Source organism: Triturus cristatus, chromosome 10 (genome assembly GCF_964204655.1).
Source record: "Triturus cristatus chromosome 10, aTriCri1.1, whole genome shotgun sequence".
Classification (NCBI taxonomy): Eukaryota; Metazoa; Chordata; class Amphibia; order Caudata; family Salamandridae; genus Triturus; species Triturus cristatus.
Genome location: NC_140593.1, coordinates 892,457,239 through 892,475,792, shown reverse-complemented (window position 1 = coordinate 892,475,792; position 18,554 = coordinate 892,457,239). Strand labels below are relative to the sequence as shown.

The following is an 18,554-nucleotide window of genomic DNA, read 5'->3' as shown; positions in this document are numbered from 1 at the left end:
GATGGCGATCTATGCAAAAGTGTGTAATCTGCAGCTCATATGCCTCGAACAAATATATATATATATATATATATATATATATATATATATATATATATATATATAGAGTAAAAGGGTGAGAAGAATAAAGGGTGAAACGGAGCAGAAAGCAGAAGAAAAGTGCTATAAAGAGTGAAAGGGTGAAAAAGCTAAAGGGTGAAAACGGAGTAGAAAGGAGAAGAGGAAGGGGGCAGAAAGAGGAGCGAGAGAAAGGAGTCAGAGGTCCACTGGACCACCAGGGATGAGGCTCGGGTATAACCTGCAGGTGGAGGAGGGCCTCGAACACCAACACTACGGGAGTGCAGGGGCTCAGGAGGGGCCTCATTTGATGGTGGAGCTGCGAGGGTGGGAGAGCAATTTCACTGACAATGAGTCAGTGGTCTTGCTCAGCAACAGTGGTATGTGCATCAAAGGGTTATCCAACAGCCCCAGCCCTACTTTTTGCGACTATCAGTCCCATCTCGTTTCTAAAATGTACCCAGGCATTGCTCTTCCTCCAGAGAGCAGTCGGTCACAGCAAAAGCAACTCCAAATCTGACAGCCCCACAACATAGGCCATGGAAGTGACTAGAGGTCAGCAACAGTGGTATGCCCATCAAAGGGTTATCCAAGAGCCACAGTCCTACTTTTTTTCCATTCTCTTATCAGCCCCATCTTGTTTCTAAGATGTGCCCAGGCCCCTTTCCAGTCACCTCTTTCTGAATCAAAGAGCACCCTTTGAAAAGTACTGAAGAGCCTGGTTCTTTCTTCCTCCAGTGTTTCAAACAAGCAAGCTCTCAGGAATCGACAAATCTGTATGGGGTAAGGGGGGGGGGGGTCTTCTACCTCCTCATGCTCCTTCAGTCAGCACTAGGTCTATTAAAATGGAATCCAGATTCTTCCATGTATTGTACAACTCCCAGGCGCACATAACACACAACATGCACGCAAGCACACAGGCTTCCCACAGCCCTACATACTAAATTGATTTAGGGCATGGGGGAGTAAGCACACAGCAGTGGAACTATACATAAAAGGGCCTACAGGTCTCACTCCAGGGACAGAGGTAAAAAGGGCCTCTTTACTCCTACTGATCACTACACAGCATGCGGTCACCATCGCTCCCATGCTACCTAACTCCTCGTAAAGGCAGTGGTCTTTCACCATCATTAGGGTAGCACTTTGGGTGCCCCTTCCAGTCCAACAAGACTGTAATCCATGAGACAGTCCTATGTTATGATGCACATGCATGATCCAGGTTTGCCAAAGTCAGCAAACATTTGCACCAGGGTTCCAGATATCTTTGTAGTCGGGGCACTCAAGGCAGTGGTACACATCCATACAATGGACTTTTCTGTCCCAACACATACATATATTATAGTGGAGTTCCATGTTATTTCTGTATATGGTGCTCCTATGTATATCTTATCCTGCTCCTTGCCTGTGCTCTACCTGACTTAAGTTACCCTTCCATCTGCTTCTGTACGAACTATGTGGGAGAAGTTTAGAATCTACAAATACTCAATATATTTTGGAGGTATTCCTTCAATTAGAAAAATGGTGGAAAAAGACATTCAAATACTGTCAAATGTTTTCTTTTTTGAGCTAGTTCGTGAATGGCTCGAATGAGCTTTATCTTTGGAGAGTAGACACTGAAATATCTTGGAACAGCCAGTTGGCAGAAGAGGTCCTGGAAGGAGACAACATCTTTGAGTCTCAACACTTCCTCCTTGTCAGAAAAGTATGGTAACTTTGTCAAAATATCTCTGGGTCTCTGATCATGGGCGGGTCACCTTGGATCAACTGTATGTAGGTTGATCTCAAGATGGCCATCATCAAAGAAAGAGGAAACCAATTCCACCACAAAGACCTGGGGATCCGAGCCTCCCACCCCTCTGTTAGGTCCTGAATAGGACTGTTCTACCACCACAAGAGATTTTACAGTACCTAATATCTTTGTAATGCTGTCTCCGCTGGTCTCTTAAATAGCTCTAGCTCTCTTGTAAGGTTTGTTTCACGGGGCTTAATTGTTCCAGCTCCATCATTCTTATACCTGGAAATTAAGATTACTGCGCATGCCATCAAATATGGTTCGAGGCTATCTCTGAGTTCCTGTGGGTTTTTTGCTGGATCATACCTTAACAGCAAAGTTCTACATGAGCTCAGTGTTCCGGAGAGCCATGCTTAGGGGCTTGGGCTCAAGTTGTGACATCACTCCAGAAGGTGCAACTCCTGTGCCAGTGACACTAGTTGCGTTTGTGAAATCAAACAAGCCCCAAAGAGGATTTTGAGCTTGTTTTAGGAACATTGGCAGTTAGTAGGATCTGCTCCAGGCCTCCAACCTGCTAAACAGCCTGTTGTCACTTAATCATGAACACTCAGAGGGAGGGTCAGTCTTCAATCAATAAGAAACTCTCCCTCTTTCTAGTTTCACATATAGTACTCCATGGGTTGTAACTCTGGCTAAATTCATGCTAAGTGTAGCACTTTCGCTCTGCATAAGATCAAGTTCATGCTTGCCATGGTCAAGCAGCATTGCATTTCTATGTGCGTGACCAATCCCAAGAAAGAAAAAGGCAAGAGGAGTAGGCAACTTATGCTCTTGAAGGGGACCCTGCAACACAAGCTGGCACACCCATGGAGCCCCCCTGTAAACACCGCCACCAAGCTTAAATGGCAACAAAAGTCCATGGGCTTTGGATGCAAGTGTTGCTCATTATTCCGTGCTCTGCCCTGTTCTTTTCCAGGACCTCCAGATTCACCCCCTGGGTCCTCTTGTGGCGTAAAGTTTGCCAGTGCCCCACAACTCGATCCTCACTTAAGCTCTTCATCCACAAAGCTCGTAGGTTGGAGACAACTTGCATGCGTTTTGCTGGTGGGGGGATGTCCTCTATAAGAGGATTTCTTCGGTTTCTCCTGAAAGAAGGCTTTGCCTCATCAACAGTCCCATGGGTGTTTTCTTTCACGCATGAGATATTGAAAAACTGTAAACATCTAATCTCATTTTAAAGCAGATATAAAGCAGGAATATCTATACCAGCTTTCTATCATCTCCTAAACAAGACAACACATCTCTTTTTCTGGTTCCCAAGCCCTCAGAGACCACAAACTAGAAATTTAAGTTTAGCATGTCACAAATAAAAATATATTCAAATGCAATCACTCCGCCATGCCAGAAGCAGACATGATGCATCATTTAAACTGGTTTGCCATTATCCCAATATTTTTCATTTAAAACTGCTCCAGCATGGATGGCAGGAGGCCTATCTGGGTGTTAAATAATTTGTAATGAAAGAGCTGCCATAGCAAATACAGTAGCCTCATTATATGAATCTTGTTCTGAAGTAGCAAATGCAACACTAACAGCCCTCCTAAATGTGTCCCAGTTCTAAACGACAGTGGATATACAAGAATGACGCCACAAAAAAGTCATCAGTTGGAGAAGATGGCGGCCGGCTAGACTGACCGGTCGGGAGCTCCGCGCTCGCCAGGCAGAATACTGAGAAACACATATTGAGACGAGCCAGGAAAATGCCCAACCTCATCGAAAAAAGAAAACGCTAATGGCACCACAACAGTTTGCTGCCAACAGGATTATCTTTGTTAAATCAGGTACCAAGGTGAAACTCACCGCGTTGCAGGAGTGCGGCGAGGAAGCAACCTCGGTCGTTAGCAGAGCTCACCGCGCGTTCACCGGTCTGTGGGCGGAGGCAAGTCTTCCCCCCTTTCCACATCGAGCATGAGCAGGACGGTGCCCAGAGGAAGTCAAGCGGTAGACACAGAGCCCACCGGAACGCAAGAGGTACACATAGCTGCCAGAAAAGATAAGGAAGCAACCTGCATGAATTGGGTAAGCGGGTCAGACTGTTTTGCGGGGGGGAAATCTTCAAAAAGCACGGCACTGTCAATTGGGGGAGGAGAAACCAGCTCCACTATATCAGGGGAAGAGTGGGGGGAAACCCTGAATACCCCCTGCTCCCCTGAGGCAGCAACAACGGCAGGCAAAGAGCAAGGCAAACGATCAAGCTACTGCCTTAGAAATAGGCAGTTCTTGGAAAGCACCCTGACTGTTGCCCCTAAACAAAACACAGCTCCCCGAAGCACGAAAAGGAAAGGCTAAAAGCAGGCCACGACCACAGCACCCACCCCCAGAGCCAAAGGGAAACAAGCAAACGAGAAAGGGTCAAGAGGAGCAGGGGGGTCCCAGGCCCTAAAATCAATGTTACCCCATCCCTGAGATCATTCATTAAAGTCCAAGTACAAGATCAATTGGCTAAATCACAACATCCCAGAAAAAACCAAGGTGCCGACAACACCTCTAAGAGTAAGGAGAGTAGGGAAAATATGGAAGGGGATGCGGTGTCAGACCCTCAACAGACGCCTGTAATAGAAGATATAACTGGAAGTATGGACTGCGCAGGCAGCGTGGAACAAAGCGAGCAGTACTTAAACCCTCCCGAGCTCCTTCAGAATTCTACAGATCAGATTCTGGAGAGAATGCTACAAGAAATGAGGGCAAAATTTGCAATCTCTGAGGATAACCAGACTAAGATACAAGAGGCTTGTGAAATGCTGGACACTAAGTTGAATGTACTAGGGGAGAGAGTAACAGCAGCTTAGGCAGCAGTGGAGGTCCTCAGCAAAAAAGTGGAGTCAAACCAGAAGGAGATCAGGGTGTTGAAAACAAACGAAGAGGGCATTAAAGGAAAGCTAGAATCCCTAGAAAATCAAGCAAGGAGGAATAATCTAAGAATTTTGAACGTGCCAGAGGGGCAAGAAGGGTATGACATTAAAAAGTACATTGTATTACTACTAGAAGAGAGTTTCCCCTGGGCAAAGGCAGCAGTCTTAGCAGAGGATATACAAAGGGTGCATCGAAACCCCTTCGGTAAAAACAAAATGAGGAAAAACCCGAGGAAAATCCTGATAAACTTCAAGAATTTCACCCTCAAAGAGTGAGGCCCTAAAAAAGGCTCCTACAACAAAGATGATTGGTCCTTTAGAATTCGATCAGACATTTCTAAAGCAACCCAGGACAGACAATGGGAACTCAGACAGCAGATGCAGCAATTAAGATCCCTATGTGCTACAGTCCAGATGAAGTTCCCTGCAGCTCTAAGAATCATGTGGAGGAACAAAATGCATAACATTAGGGAGCCAAAAGAGGTTGAGCACTTCCTGGAACACATGCGAGATCAAACGCGAGAATAACGGTAGAATATCAATCTAAAATTATCTAGTGGTGAGCACGGAGCTCAAAGAGGGCTACTAATACTGCCCAGTGAAGAAAGAAGGGAGGCTTCTCCAGGGAGGGATGAGTTAATAGAAATAAAAGCGAAAAAATGTAAACACATGGGTGGGGAGCAAATTAGGGAAAAAACCAAAAAAAAAAGTCCTTACAAAAGAAGATGAAGGAGAATGGGACCTGTAAATCAGTGGGAAAGACCCCAGAATAAAAAGAAACAAAACAACGAAGAAAGACTCAGCAGTAGTTAACATACTCTCATGGAATGTTAATGGTCTTAGAACTGAGAGCAAGAGAAGGAGAATATTTGAAAATTTAAAAACAATAGATAGTGATATTGCAGGAAATGCACCTCTTGAAAAACGAAAGGGAAGAAATAGTAAAGACTCAGAGATGGGTAGACTCATATGCCTCTACGAATCAGGACTGCTGTATTAAAGGAGTAGCTATACTATTCAAAAAATCTCTCAAAGCAAGAATAGAATCAGTGGAAGTCTACAGGAAAGGGAGATGGGTGGTAACTAGAGTAAGAATAACCAATAAACAGTACACCATTGTTGGCTATTATGGGCCTAATACAGATGACCCAGACCCGCTACAAAAGCTGTATACACAACTATTGACGGTGCCCTCCCCAATAATCATGGGGGGAGATTTTAATATAATCCTGGATCCCAAGGTGGATCGCCTCCCCCCGAGGAGGGAAGCAAATCTGTTAAAAATGAGGGAGTGGTTGGGGATCTGTACAAAAGATCTGGGTTTGACAGACATTTGGAAGGAGAAAGGAGACAAAGCGCAAGGCTTTACTTTCCAAAATAAAAAATTAGGGCAGTTGTCCAGAATAGACTATTTTTTGGTGGATAGAAGCTTAATAGACAGCACGCAGAAGGTGGAACACCTATCTGCCCATTTATGCGACCATTCAGCAGTTCTACTAAAACTTCAAATGAAACATAACACCACTGCAGCAAGATGGACGGTTGACCGCACAACTCTACTAGACCCACAGAATATAGAAGCACTCATGAGAGAAACGGAACACTATTTCCAAGTGAATACAATTGCACCTCTATACAAGTAACTTGGGATGCCTACAAGGCAGTAATCAGAGGAAAGCTGCTTAGCATAGCGGCATATAAATTAAAAAAAATGAAACACAAAATTAGCGAACTTGAAGGTACTATAAAAACTCTGGACATACAACTAGTTACAGAAACTGTGGTATCAGAAAGGGAAAAAATGGAGTCGGAAAGGTCAACAAATAAAGAAGCCCTTGCGGAAATCCTGGAGAACACCGTGAGAGAGAAATGGGAGGCCAGCAAACTGTCCCATTATGAATATGGACAAGGGTGCAGTAAGATGCTGGCATGGAAGACGAAAACTGACAATACGAGAAACAAGATTTTAGGTATCCAGCCCCAGAAATGTTGTTGAAATAAGCACTGAAGACACCGTGATTATGCAGGAATTTGTTAAATTTTTTTGAAGAGTTGTATACAGAAGATATTATACCAACAAAGGAACAACTCCAAGACTACTTAGACGGGCTAGACCTCCCAATATTATCACAAGAGGAAGGAGAAGACCTAAACGCTAAAATCACAGATAAAGAAGTAGACAATGCAATCAGAGGTCTAAAGAGAGGCTAGGCTCCTGGCCCGGACGCCCTACCTAATGAGTTTTTTATCAGTTTAAGAGAAGTCCTGCCCCCCCCCCCCCTCACGGATCTGTTAAATAATATTTTCGAGGCGAAAGGAGAATTTCCAGATTCCTGGAATGACGCAGTAATTAACATCTTACTAAAACCAGGGAAAAACCCTGGCAAATGCGAGTCTTACCGCCCAATATCTTTACTGAACTGTGACTACAAAATATTAACACAGATCATGGCAAAGAGGCTGGGGAACGTAGCTGGATTTTTAATCAATACTGACCAAAAGGGGTTTGTGAAAGGGAGACAGATTCAGGACTTGACCCATGAATTAATTGGAACAATAGACTTAAGCCATAAAAGAAAAGATGCCCCTTTCCATAATCACCTTCGATGCAGCTAAAGCATTCGACAGAGTGAACTGGTCGTTTTTGAACAGCGTCTTGGATAAATATAAACTGGGCGAGAACTTTCAAGGAATGGTTAAGAGACTATACAGAAACCCAAGGGCCAAGATTTTAATCAATGGGAACCTCACAGAAAACAGAAGGATCAAGAGAGGTACGAGACAGGGTTGTCCCTTGTCTCCCCAACTTTTTAATTTATACATCGAACCCCTAGCACAAAACCTTAGAAATAACCCAGAGATATCCCCCTTCTGTCATCAAGGATGGGAGAAAAAAGTCGCTCTTTACGCAGACGACTTAATGATCTTTACGAAGGACTTCGCGGGGTCTATTAACATCACTGAAGAAACACTGGAAAATTTGGGAGAGTATCGGGATACCAGACTAATCAAGCAAAAATGGAAATAATGGAATGAAATACCAATAGCAATAACCATCTTGTAAAGGAAAGGATAAGGTATTTAGGCATACAGTTGGTCAGAGACTTGGATAAAGTCACCCAGATAAATTTTAATAAACTTTTTGTGGAGATTAGGAAACTACTTAAAGTATGGGGGGGGGGCTACCACTGACCTTCCTGGGGAGGTCGAATACAATTAAAATGTCAATCCTACCCAGATTTACTTACATTGTTAGCTCAATTCCACTAGAATTCAAGAGGAAAACAATACATAAATTACAAGGGGAACTAAATAGTTGTATATGGTCATCAAAAGGGACAAGAATAGCATGGAAAAAAGAACAAGGCGGGATAGCAAGTCCTGACTTGCTAGAATACTGTAGAGCCTTCCAATTTAAGTACATGAGGGTTTTACTGAAAGGTTATGAGCACTATCCCGCCTACCTACAAGCAATGACCGGAAGTGAAGGGCATTTTCTATACAAATTCGGTCATCCGAAGTTTAAAAAAAAGGTGAAACTGAAGGTTCTCAAATCAGCAGCAAAGCTATGGTATCACATTAGAAGCACTCTCGATACCTTATTACAGCAAATTTGCCACAATATTCACCAGGGACCCCGGCATGTCTTAAAGACATGCTTGCGGTTTCGTTAAGAACATCTGGAATACTCAAGTGGGGTCATCTGATGATAGAGAACAACATTATTGATTGGGACCAACTGGCAATAACAACAAACGGCTCCCTATCAAAATTTTAATTTTTATCAACTTTCAAGCTGGGCAAAAACTTTAACAGAAAGCAAAAAAGGAAACAGTACATTGGAGATGGGGATGCAGGAAAATGCGCCTTTAAAAAAAAAGAAGTTTCACGATGGTACTGGGCCCTTATATCAGCCAGTGAGGTGGACTTCTCAATTCCAGGTGCGACCTGGGGGAAAGATCTGCCGACGCTGGACGCACAAAACATCTGGCGTATCTATGGAAAAATGTTGGTCTATTGTAAAATCCGCTGCTTTAAGGAGAAACCATTTGTTTACTACTCAGAGCTTATTGGACCCCGAAGAGGTTGTCAAAGTTTGGTGGGGCAAAAACGAAGAACTGCCCAAAATGTGTTGAGGAGAAAGCAGATGACCTACATATGTTCCGGCAGTGCCCCCGGCTTGAAGAATTCTGTCAGGAAGTGGGTAAGACACTTGGCGCATTATTAGTAAGACCAACTGATGTAAGTATTGATCTTGTTATATTTGGGGCTGACCAGCCGGAGTGTCTAGTTAGGCTAACTAAGAAACAAGAGAGTCTACTCTTTTTGTTAATTTTTCTGGCAAGAAGGGAAATATGCATCAGATGGGTGAGCCCTGTACCCCCCACACATGGGGAATGGTTGACATCAAATCATAAAATAAACAAGATAGACAGGAGGGGGAAACCTAGTAAAAAATATAACTTTTGGGAAATTTTGGAACAGTTTTAACCGTTTTAATCCGATTTAGCCAGTAAACGTACTCCATCTGATAGTTTATCCCATGCTGTTCAAAGTCCAATGATTATGCGATGGCAATAAATAAATAGGCAGAGTGCCTGTTCGAGGAGCCAGGTTTGCTAGCTCCCCTACCTCGGAAACATTTATTGGATTTGGTAATGGAAACAAAGGGACCCCTACCACAACATCAAGGGAGACACCCCCGCTGGGTCACGAAAATACGGGGTAGTGAAAGGGTCGGAGAGAGGAAGGTGGAGTCCCCGACAATTCCTTACACAAACTATTGCAGTATGAGGAAAAAAAAAAAAAAGACAGTGGATATACACACACATACACCATCGCTTTATCTAACAGGTTTTTACCCTTGTCACAACTAGATGTCAATGACTGACTAGCCTCATCAGTTCCCATACTTAGTAACACCGGTGGTGACTCTACTAACTTTGAGGATTCTGGTGTCTTTGTGAAAATAATGAGTTGGAACATAGTTGCCCTACGGTCTAAACAAGAAGATGCAAATTGGTTAAAATTTGTTTCTTCTTTTGACATTATAGCCCTACAAGAGACGTGGGCTAGGGAAAATATCCTGTGGCTCGATGGTTTTAAATCTTTTTTTCTCCCTGCATCTCCATCGCCCGCTGGAAGAGCTAAGGGTGGCCTGCTATTCCTTTGCTCTATAAAATTAAAGGCCAAGATCATCCAGCTAGACACGAACTCCCTTAACTGTCAAATATTGGAATGTACATTAGAGTCGCAACCGAAAATGTTGTTTATTAACTTTTATAATGCTGGGGATTGTGCTCCTGTGAACGCGAATCTTAGTTTTTTATTACATTTCTTGGAATCTTATAGGACACGTCTGACCACTTTGGTACAAATTGTTTTTATGGGTGATTTTAATATTCATCTTTGTGTAGATAACTGTAAGATTGTTGATTTACATGGCCCCCCGCATGCTGTATCCCCTCATTTTGAACACTCTATTAACGGTGAAGCCCTCGAAGAGCTTCTTCAATCAGCGGATCTGTATGAGCCCTGTCTTTTATCCAAGAGTCAACGGGTTGCGATGTTTGAAGCGGGGGAAAGTGAATCAATTATCGATTATATTTTTTTATCTCCAGCTCTTTTAAGGTGGGTCTTTAGGTATTTTGTTTTCCGGTCCCCATTTAGTGATCATAACCCTGTAATTCTAGTTTTAGATAAGGGTTTTTGTCCCAAGGATGTAACCCTGGCCCTACCTCCACCTGTTACGTTAGTCTCCTGTGATCATGGAAGGAAATTAAAATGGGCCAAAGTAGTCCCAGAGGATTTTATGGAAAACTTACTGGTAAACAACAGTCTTGCGTTTGGGAAGTGTCTGGACCCCTCCTCTACGGGGGGGAGAAATTATCTCTGCTTATGACTCCATCTGTTCCCAGGTTGCTTCTGACCTTACCATTACCAGCAAACCGCGCCCATCACAGGGGAAAAAGTGGTTTGATTCCAGCTGTTCTAGGGCCCATCAAACCTTATTAATTGCGCTGAAAAAACAACCTCTGGATAAGGCCCTAATCTCTAACCTAAGGAAAAATTATAAACTAACTACCCAGAGGCGTAAAAATGAACTTAAGAAAGAGGCCTGGTAAACCCTAATCTCGGTGGAGGTCCTCAAGGATAGTGCCAAGTTTTGGAACATTGTGAATAGCCCACTCCTAACAGGAGAAGAAAATGCCCCATTGGATATAAATATCCCAGAGGAGGAGTGGCTGGCGCACTTTGAACAAATTTATGCTAGTAATATAACCTTGGTCAACCCTGAGGCCTCTGAAACACCGTCCGCCATTAACCACCTAACCTTTGATAAACATGAAGTCTGTAAGGCTATAAAAGATTCGGCCTCAAATAAAGCCCCAGGACCAGACGGTGTCCCTTTGGATCTTTACAAAGGTGACACCGAGCTCTGGAGTATCATCTTAACCAACGTTTGTAATGCTAGTGTGGTGAATGGGTTCCCGGAGTCCTGGTCCAAATCGATCATTGTACCGTTTTTTAAGAAGGGAGAGTGGGGGGACCCGAGATGTTACCGGCCCATCTCGCTAATTGACTCAGCGGTGAAAATCCTGGGCAAAGTGATTTTGCACAAAATTTCAGACTGGGTATCGGAGAGGGGGATTTTATCAGAGGCCCAATATGATTTTAGATCTGGTAGAGGCACCATGGACCAATGTCTTAATTTGTACATGCTAATCAACAAGTACACTAAATCAATTAAAGGTCTCATATATTTGGTATTTATGGATCTGTCCACAGCTTTTGATCTGGTTAACAGATCAAAGCTGTGGACGATCCTATTGGAAATGGGCATTGATCCCTGCTTAGTCCTTTTTCTTGCGGATTTGCACCAAGACCTACATGCTGCTATAAGGGTGTCTCATGAGGGGAAATGCACACAACATTTTAAATCATCTAGAGGGGTTCGCCAGGGTTGCATTCTTGCCCTCATACTCTTCACTTTATATATCAATAGATTAGATATTACCCTAGGTAAGGCCTGCCTGGACACTCCGCGTATAGGGAACAGTGGTCTACCTGTTCTCCTGTACGCGGATGATTCCGTGTTATTGGCACGTACCCCTCTGGGTTTGCAGCGACTACTGAACTCCTTTGGGGAGTTCATGAACTCTTTGGATTTAGTGGTAAATAGCACTAAGTCACATGTTATGTCCCTGGGTATGTGTAAAAACAGAGGAAAAACCTTTTATTGCAATGGAGTTGAGGTTACAAAGGTAAAGGTATTTACATACCTGGGGGTCCTGTTTGATGATAGGTGTTCATGGACCCCCCAGCTTTTAGCTAAGAAGAATAGCGTAGGTAGAGCCTCCTCAGCTATATTAAGTTTTGCTCGACGGTTGGGTGGCAAACCATGTGAGGCAGTTCTTGCCATCTACAGGGCGAAATGTCTGGCCTTAGCGACCTACGGAGCTGCCATCTGGGGGTACAAAAAAGCGGAGAGCGTACAAACCGTAGAAAATAATTTTTTTTGCTCTATCCTCTCTGTCCCCCAGTCCTCCCCGACCTTTTCAATACATCAAGAATTGGGAATGGACTATGTTTCTGACCGTATTAGTCTGGCCCCTCTGGTATTCTGGTTGAAAATATGGCTGAACCCTGAACTCTCTCTGAATCGACTGATTTTAAAAGACGGTATGGGTCTAGATAGAGCTCTAGATATTCCGTGGCTCCTGTATAAAGAAAACATTTTACAATTTAGGGTGCCCTGAGCTCTATGACAACTCAGAAACAATTGCTAAGGGGGATGTTAAGCAGATTAAAGCCCAATTCTTGATTCTAAGGTCTTTTGAGCGGGAGGGGGAGGAACTCAATAAAGTACCAGTAAGGGCCCATTTTTTATTAATAACTTCCCCCCAGACTGAGTCTTATCTTAAGATAGTCTCGAATCATTTTCACCGCTGGCTGCTGACAAGATTCCGTTTTAATCTAATACATTTTAATTTAGGTAGCTTTCAAGGTTGGTGCAAACCAGAAGATGCCGCTTTGTGTAATTGCGACGACAGTTCAATTCAAGACACTGCGCACTTTATCCTATTCTGTAACCATTACACAGTAATTAGAACAAATTTATTTTTTTACCTTTGTTACAAGGGAGAGGTTTTTACCAATTAAAACCAGCACTGATGTACCTTCAATTACTTGACTCCCCATGGATAATTTTTAATATTGCTAACTTTTTGGTAACTGCGGTAAGGAAAAGGAAAATACTTGATGCTCAGTTTGTATACTGTTAGGGGCACATTTATTGGCTTGGTCGACCCCTATGTGAACTATTTTATACTGCATTTTGTAATGTTTTTATGTGTATGAATTATTGTGATGTACTTTTATGATTTTAATTAATCGATTAAAGTAGTTATGACTGACTGACTGACACACACATACACACTTTAGGCAAAACACCAGTGTACAGTGTGCCACTGTGAAAACTGGAAATGCAGACTGCCACATCAGCAAAAGAGTGATCCTTTGCATGACAAGATCACTAAGCTACTACTAGAAGGATGACCTACATTACATAATATACATGTATATGAATAACGAACCACAGGTCTGCTGGGGCTGATGTCTAATGTCTGGACCTGAAACTTTTTAACAGAACAATGAAAAAGCTCCAATGCAATGAGTTGCAACAGCTTTGACATATGTTTACTCCAAACTTTGTAGTAAGTTTTTTTGTCCAGCTAATTATTCTGACCATAAATGGTAGATTTAATACTTGCAACTCACTTTCCTCCAATCACATCCATGGTAAACTTGAGCGCATCCTGTACAGTTACTGGCTGACCCTGCAAAAAAAAAAAAACAATGGGTAAAATGTAGGCGAGTGAATACAGAAGTCTGCTGGCATTCACAAAAATCCAATGGAGAACTATTGGCAGCAATTATATAAGAGGATATATTTCATACTAGATGAAATGAAGTCCTATGAAACTCACACTTGAACCAAAGCTATAGTGATTTTAGAGACAGGCCTATTATATAACTTGGTTGGTATTTCAAGGGGAACTTGAAGTAGGGGCATCTGATATTTTCTACATGATTAGTGCAAAAGCATTTCCTGTAGGGACCCAACTGCTTGTTGCTAAAAGAGAATCCCTATTGCCTACACAATCATCTGGCAACTCTGCCTTCAAACTAGCATATGAAAACAAGCTAGTCCTAAAATCGACTAAGATAAACTATTGTATCTAAAATAGCATACAACAAGTCTTGAGGCTTGCGCTGATGAAAACAGAAAAGATACTTGTAACCCTAGTTCTCCACACAGAGTGTGTTATTTGAAATCAAACTATATAAAATCTCAATTATGTTTCGGATTCCAAAACACATTTAATTTTGTTTTTAAAACAATCTCGTAAAGAAAATATCCAGCTATGTGGAAGCATTAGCTCTGTTTTTTAATTCACTCAAGTCAAGCAAAAATGCATTTTGACACAACAAAATACTAACTGACCAACTAAAAACAAATGCAAAATAAGGGAGGAAATAAGGGACATACAGATTACCCTTTACATCGAAGAATTCTGAAATTGCTCTCCTACTAATTTCAGTCACATCATAGTTGCAAAATTCAGAACAGTGTCAGTTAAGCATACCGTTTTGAAAGGACAGGATTTGGACACACATTTCCACATATATATTGCAAAGTGTTTGAACAATAGGAAGATACCCATAAACCAGAACTAGGATTATGACTACCTTCCTAATCGGTCAAGCGATCTTGTTATATAGTCATCAACATTACAAAGAATAGTTAGTTCATACTTCTCAGCTAACCTAGTGCAAACCAGGAGAATTAGAGACAAAAGGCGAGAAACCAGCCATGCAAAACAAATAGCACAGAGAGGCATTATCATATTAAAGTTTAAGTCACTGCATTTACATTCTGCAAAGGTGGGGACTGATATCTCAATGGCTGCTCTATAAGAGTCAGAGATTGGAATCTTTCTGATAATGGCACCAGTAACTGCTTAGACTCTTGTAGACTCTTGTAGAATGAGTACAAGGTTACATTTGCATCAGTGTGTGTGTTGTTCCATAACAAGAAGTATAACAGAATACCTTAGATCAAAAGAGGGACTGTCCTGAGGATATAAAAAATGCTGAGATTTTCAAGGAACAAGTTTCTGTTTTGATCAACTTATGTTGTTTGTTTTGCCATGGTAATACAAGAAGGTTTATTACATTGAAGGAATGAAGATAAGTTTCTGGTGGAGAGTTGTGATATGGAAAGAAAGGGGTAAACTAAAAAGAGTGATTAATCTGAAAATCTGACACAGCTTTGACTGTAAGGAAGGCTGAGTTGTTAACACTTTATTGTAATACACTGGCGTGAATTGCTTGTAGGGTGCATAAAGCTGAATGTAGCCAAGTCTTTAGCTGATGCTATACATACTAGAATAGAAATGTTTTAATTATTAATGCATGGCTGCCTAAGGCATGGGTTCAACTGGGAGGCCAGCAGATTCTGATAAACTCCATGCTCTCAAGGGTGAATAAGTTTAAAGACAAGTTAGACCACCTTAAAGCAATCCAGGAAATCTTCAGCTGCTGGGATAATGAAAAGAGGCCTAAGAAGAAAATTTATGAACGAAAGTAACAGCATCAAAAAGGCACTTCTACAGGTGTACACTGGGGGTAAGATTTAGCCAAATAAGGCGGTCAAGATACTTCATCTCTTTTTGACTTTTTCATATCTATCTGCTCCATAAGACAACACATGTATGCCCTCTTCCACTTGATAAAACAATGTTCTCAAGAAAAGGCATTTCACCTCTATTCAGAAACTAGGTGGTCAATCTCAGCAATGGAAGATGTGGCGTAGGAACTCATCAGACCAAACGGACAGGAGTCGCTCCACGCATGCAAGTCTACTGGCAGACAAGGAGTAGATATCATCACTTGAGTGACCAGTTGAAAGCAATGAGGAGCATCAAAGTTTTGTCTTGTCTTAGTTTAAATGCTTATCTTTGCTAGCAGCAAATTCGGTAGAAAAGCATATAGATCTGCACCTGATCAATCTATCAAAAGGACATTTCTCAAGAGCATAGCGCTTCACATCTGGATTTAAAGTCTTGCCATTTTAAAATGTTTTACAGTTACACAAAGGTAAATAGTGTGGGGCCCCACACCCCTCCAGAGAGGATGTATTTGTGAATTTTTAGACATTCGGCACTCACTGGTGCTCTTCGAAGAGATGTCTGCTTAGTCGGTATGCCTTCCTGTTCTGTAAGCATCTGTTCATGGCATGTAGTGCTGTAAATTCACATTCTCTGCATACTCCTGCAAACTAGTGTTGGGTTTGGAGTTGACTTCTTCTCCGGGTGCTACTGCGCATCAACTTCTTTGTTAAGATTGTTTTCCCGAAGGCGGGTGGGAAAGGAGTGTAAGTAAAGTTTCAGTAAAAAGATGTCCATGCTAACAGAATTGTGTAAACTGTAACTGCAATAGCCACAAGCGTCCGGGGAAGAGGGAGGCCGCATGTGTATCTACAGCACTACATGCCACGAACAGATGCTTACAAGGTAAGTAATATAATCTGTTCGAGGGCATGTTTGGCTGTAGATACACATGATCTGCATAAACTGTAAAGCAGTCCCTCCTAAAAAGTGGTGTCTAGTGTGTGGGAGTTGCATTAATTTGGAAAAGTGTACGTAACACCGCCTGATCTACATTAGCTTGCTGGTGTGCTAATATGTCTACACAGTAGTGTTCAATAAATGTATGTGATGAACAATGGCGTTCCTCCGCTAAGGAGGAGGAGCGTCACCCCACTGCTCTGAGCAGTGCAAAAAAATACAAATAAAATTATAAGACTTTATTATTATTTTATTTTTCTGTGCGGGACTCAGAGACTAGTCTGGGTGGGGCTGGGCTGGCCAGAGCAGAGGGAGGAGTGGCTTGCACTCTAAGTGAACATGCCGGTTTGGCCTGCCCTCTTGGACTCGTCAAACCGTCATGGGTACTTAGCATGTTCTCCACCTGGCTGTGTTGCACAGCTGGGTGGAGAACAAGCCCAGGCTCCCAGGCACTGCCTGAGAAGCCAAACAGGCCGCTCAGACCAATCACAATGCTACTGATGCAGTGTCGTGTTTGGCTGGGAAAGTCTAGGAGTCTGGGTGCTTCCGTTCTTGCTCCCAGTACAGAGACGGAGGATGGAGGAGAGGTAGCAGCGGCGTTGACAGGGTAGTTTATTTTATTTATTTTTTCATTCACCCCCCTCCCCTCCCCCCAAGACCCTCATTCAGAAGCAGCCGCCACTGGCGGTGAAGACCATGTAGTTGCTTTATAAATTTCAGCTATGGGAATAATTCCTAAAAAAGCCAATGTTGCTCCATTTTTAGGAGTTGAATGTGATCTGGGAGTTACAGGTAAAGGGCTTTTGGCTTTAATGTAGAACGTCTGAATGCATTACACTATCCATCTGGCTATGCCGGACTTGGATATAGGGTTACTTTTGTGTGGTGGCAAACAGCTACTAACATTTTTGTTTTCCTGAAAGTTTCAGTTTTATCCATGTAGAACACGAGTGCTCCTTTTACTTCTAAGGTATGAAGAGCTCTTTCTGCAGAGAAATCAGGGTTAGGGTAAAAAACGGGTAGTTCAATGGATTGATTGAGATGAAATTGAGAAACTACCTTTAAAATTAATTTTGGATTAGTCCGAATTACCAATTCATGTATTTGAAAGAATGGTTCTTCTAAGGTTAATGCATGGAGTTCACTAATATGCCTGAGTGACGTAATGGCAACTAAAAATGCCACTTTACTAGATAGAAATTGAAGTGGGCATGCGTGTAAAGGCTCAAAAGGAGGACCCATGAGCCCAGTAAACACAAGGATTAGGTTCCAGGAGGGTGCTGGAGGCACACAAGGTGGAATGAATGACTCATTTGAGTCCTTCCATGAATGCTTAGATAACAGGAATTCTGAAGAGGGATAATTGATGTCTATTTTAGAGATAGGCAACTACTGCAGCAAGATGTAATGGAACTGAAGTGTATGCCAAATTGGACTTTTGCAAAAAAAAAAAAAATAGCAAATAACGTCCTGCACAGTGGCTTTGATAGCAAACAAAACACTTCCATTTTGCAGCTTAACAGGCTCTAGTTGTGGGTCAATGTGCCTGTTTAAGAATATCCATGCATTCTGATGGAAAGTTTAGATAACCAATCTTTTAAAACCTCAGGAGCCAAATTGATAGAGTATCTTGGGGTCTGGGTGCCTGATTTGTCCTTCATTTTGAGTCAGACGGTCCAGCCTGTAGGGGAGCTTCGCCTGTGGGACTACTGAGAGATCCAGGAGCATTGTGAACCAGGGCTGAAGTGCCCAAGTGGAAGCTTTTAGGATCATTGTGAGATGTTTGCCTGAGTTTATGAACCAGAAATGGAATAAGACGAGAGGTGGAAAAGCATAGGCAAACTCATCCATAGTGCATTGCCCTTGGATAGTGGTTGTGAGAACCTGGATGCAAAGTTTGGGTATTTTGCGTTTTCTCTTGTGGTGAACAGGTCTTTGCGAGGAGCCCTACACTTCTGAAAGTAGGGACGGAGGACTTGTGGGTTGAGTTCCCACTTGTGAGTTTGTTAGTGTGTCCTGCCGAGCAGTCTGCAAGATGGTTGTTCGTCCCTGGCAGATATTCTGCTAACTATTGAATATGATGGTGAAGAGCCCAGTTCTATATGGTCAGAGAGAGATTTGAGATGTTCCCTCCAACCAGTCTCTGAAGTGGCTGTAGTTAGAGTGATTTTAGGAACAGGGTCCAGAAAAGGCCGCCATTTCAGTAAATTGTTGGGGTTC

General features: G+C 42.5%; 1 protein-coding gene across 1 annotated transcript in view; it reads right to left on the bottom strand.

Moving 5' to 3' along the window:
• Positions 1-18,554, bottom strand: part of PTPN23 (protein tyrosine phosphatase non-receptor type 23) — a 558,626-nt gene that overhangs the window by 329,077 nt on the left and 210,995 nt on the right. The window contains exon 11 of the mRNA XM_085628617.1: positions 13,483-13,541. Coding sequence (XP_085484743.1) covers positions 13,483-13,541 — 59 coding nt within the window. The remainder of the gene's footprint in view (positions 1-13,482; positions 13,542-18,554) is intronic.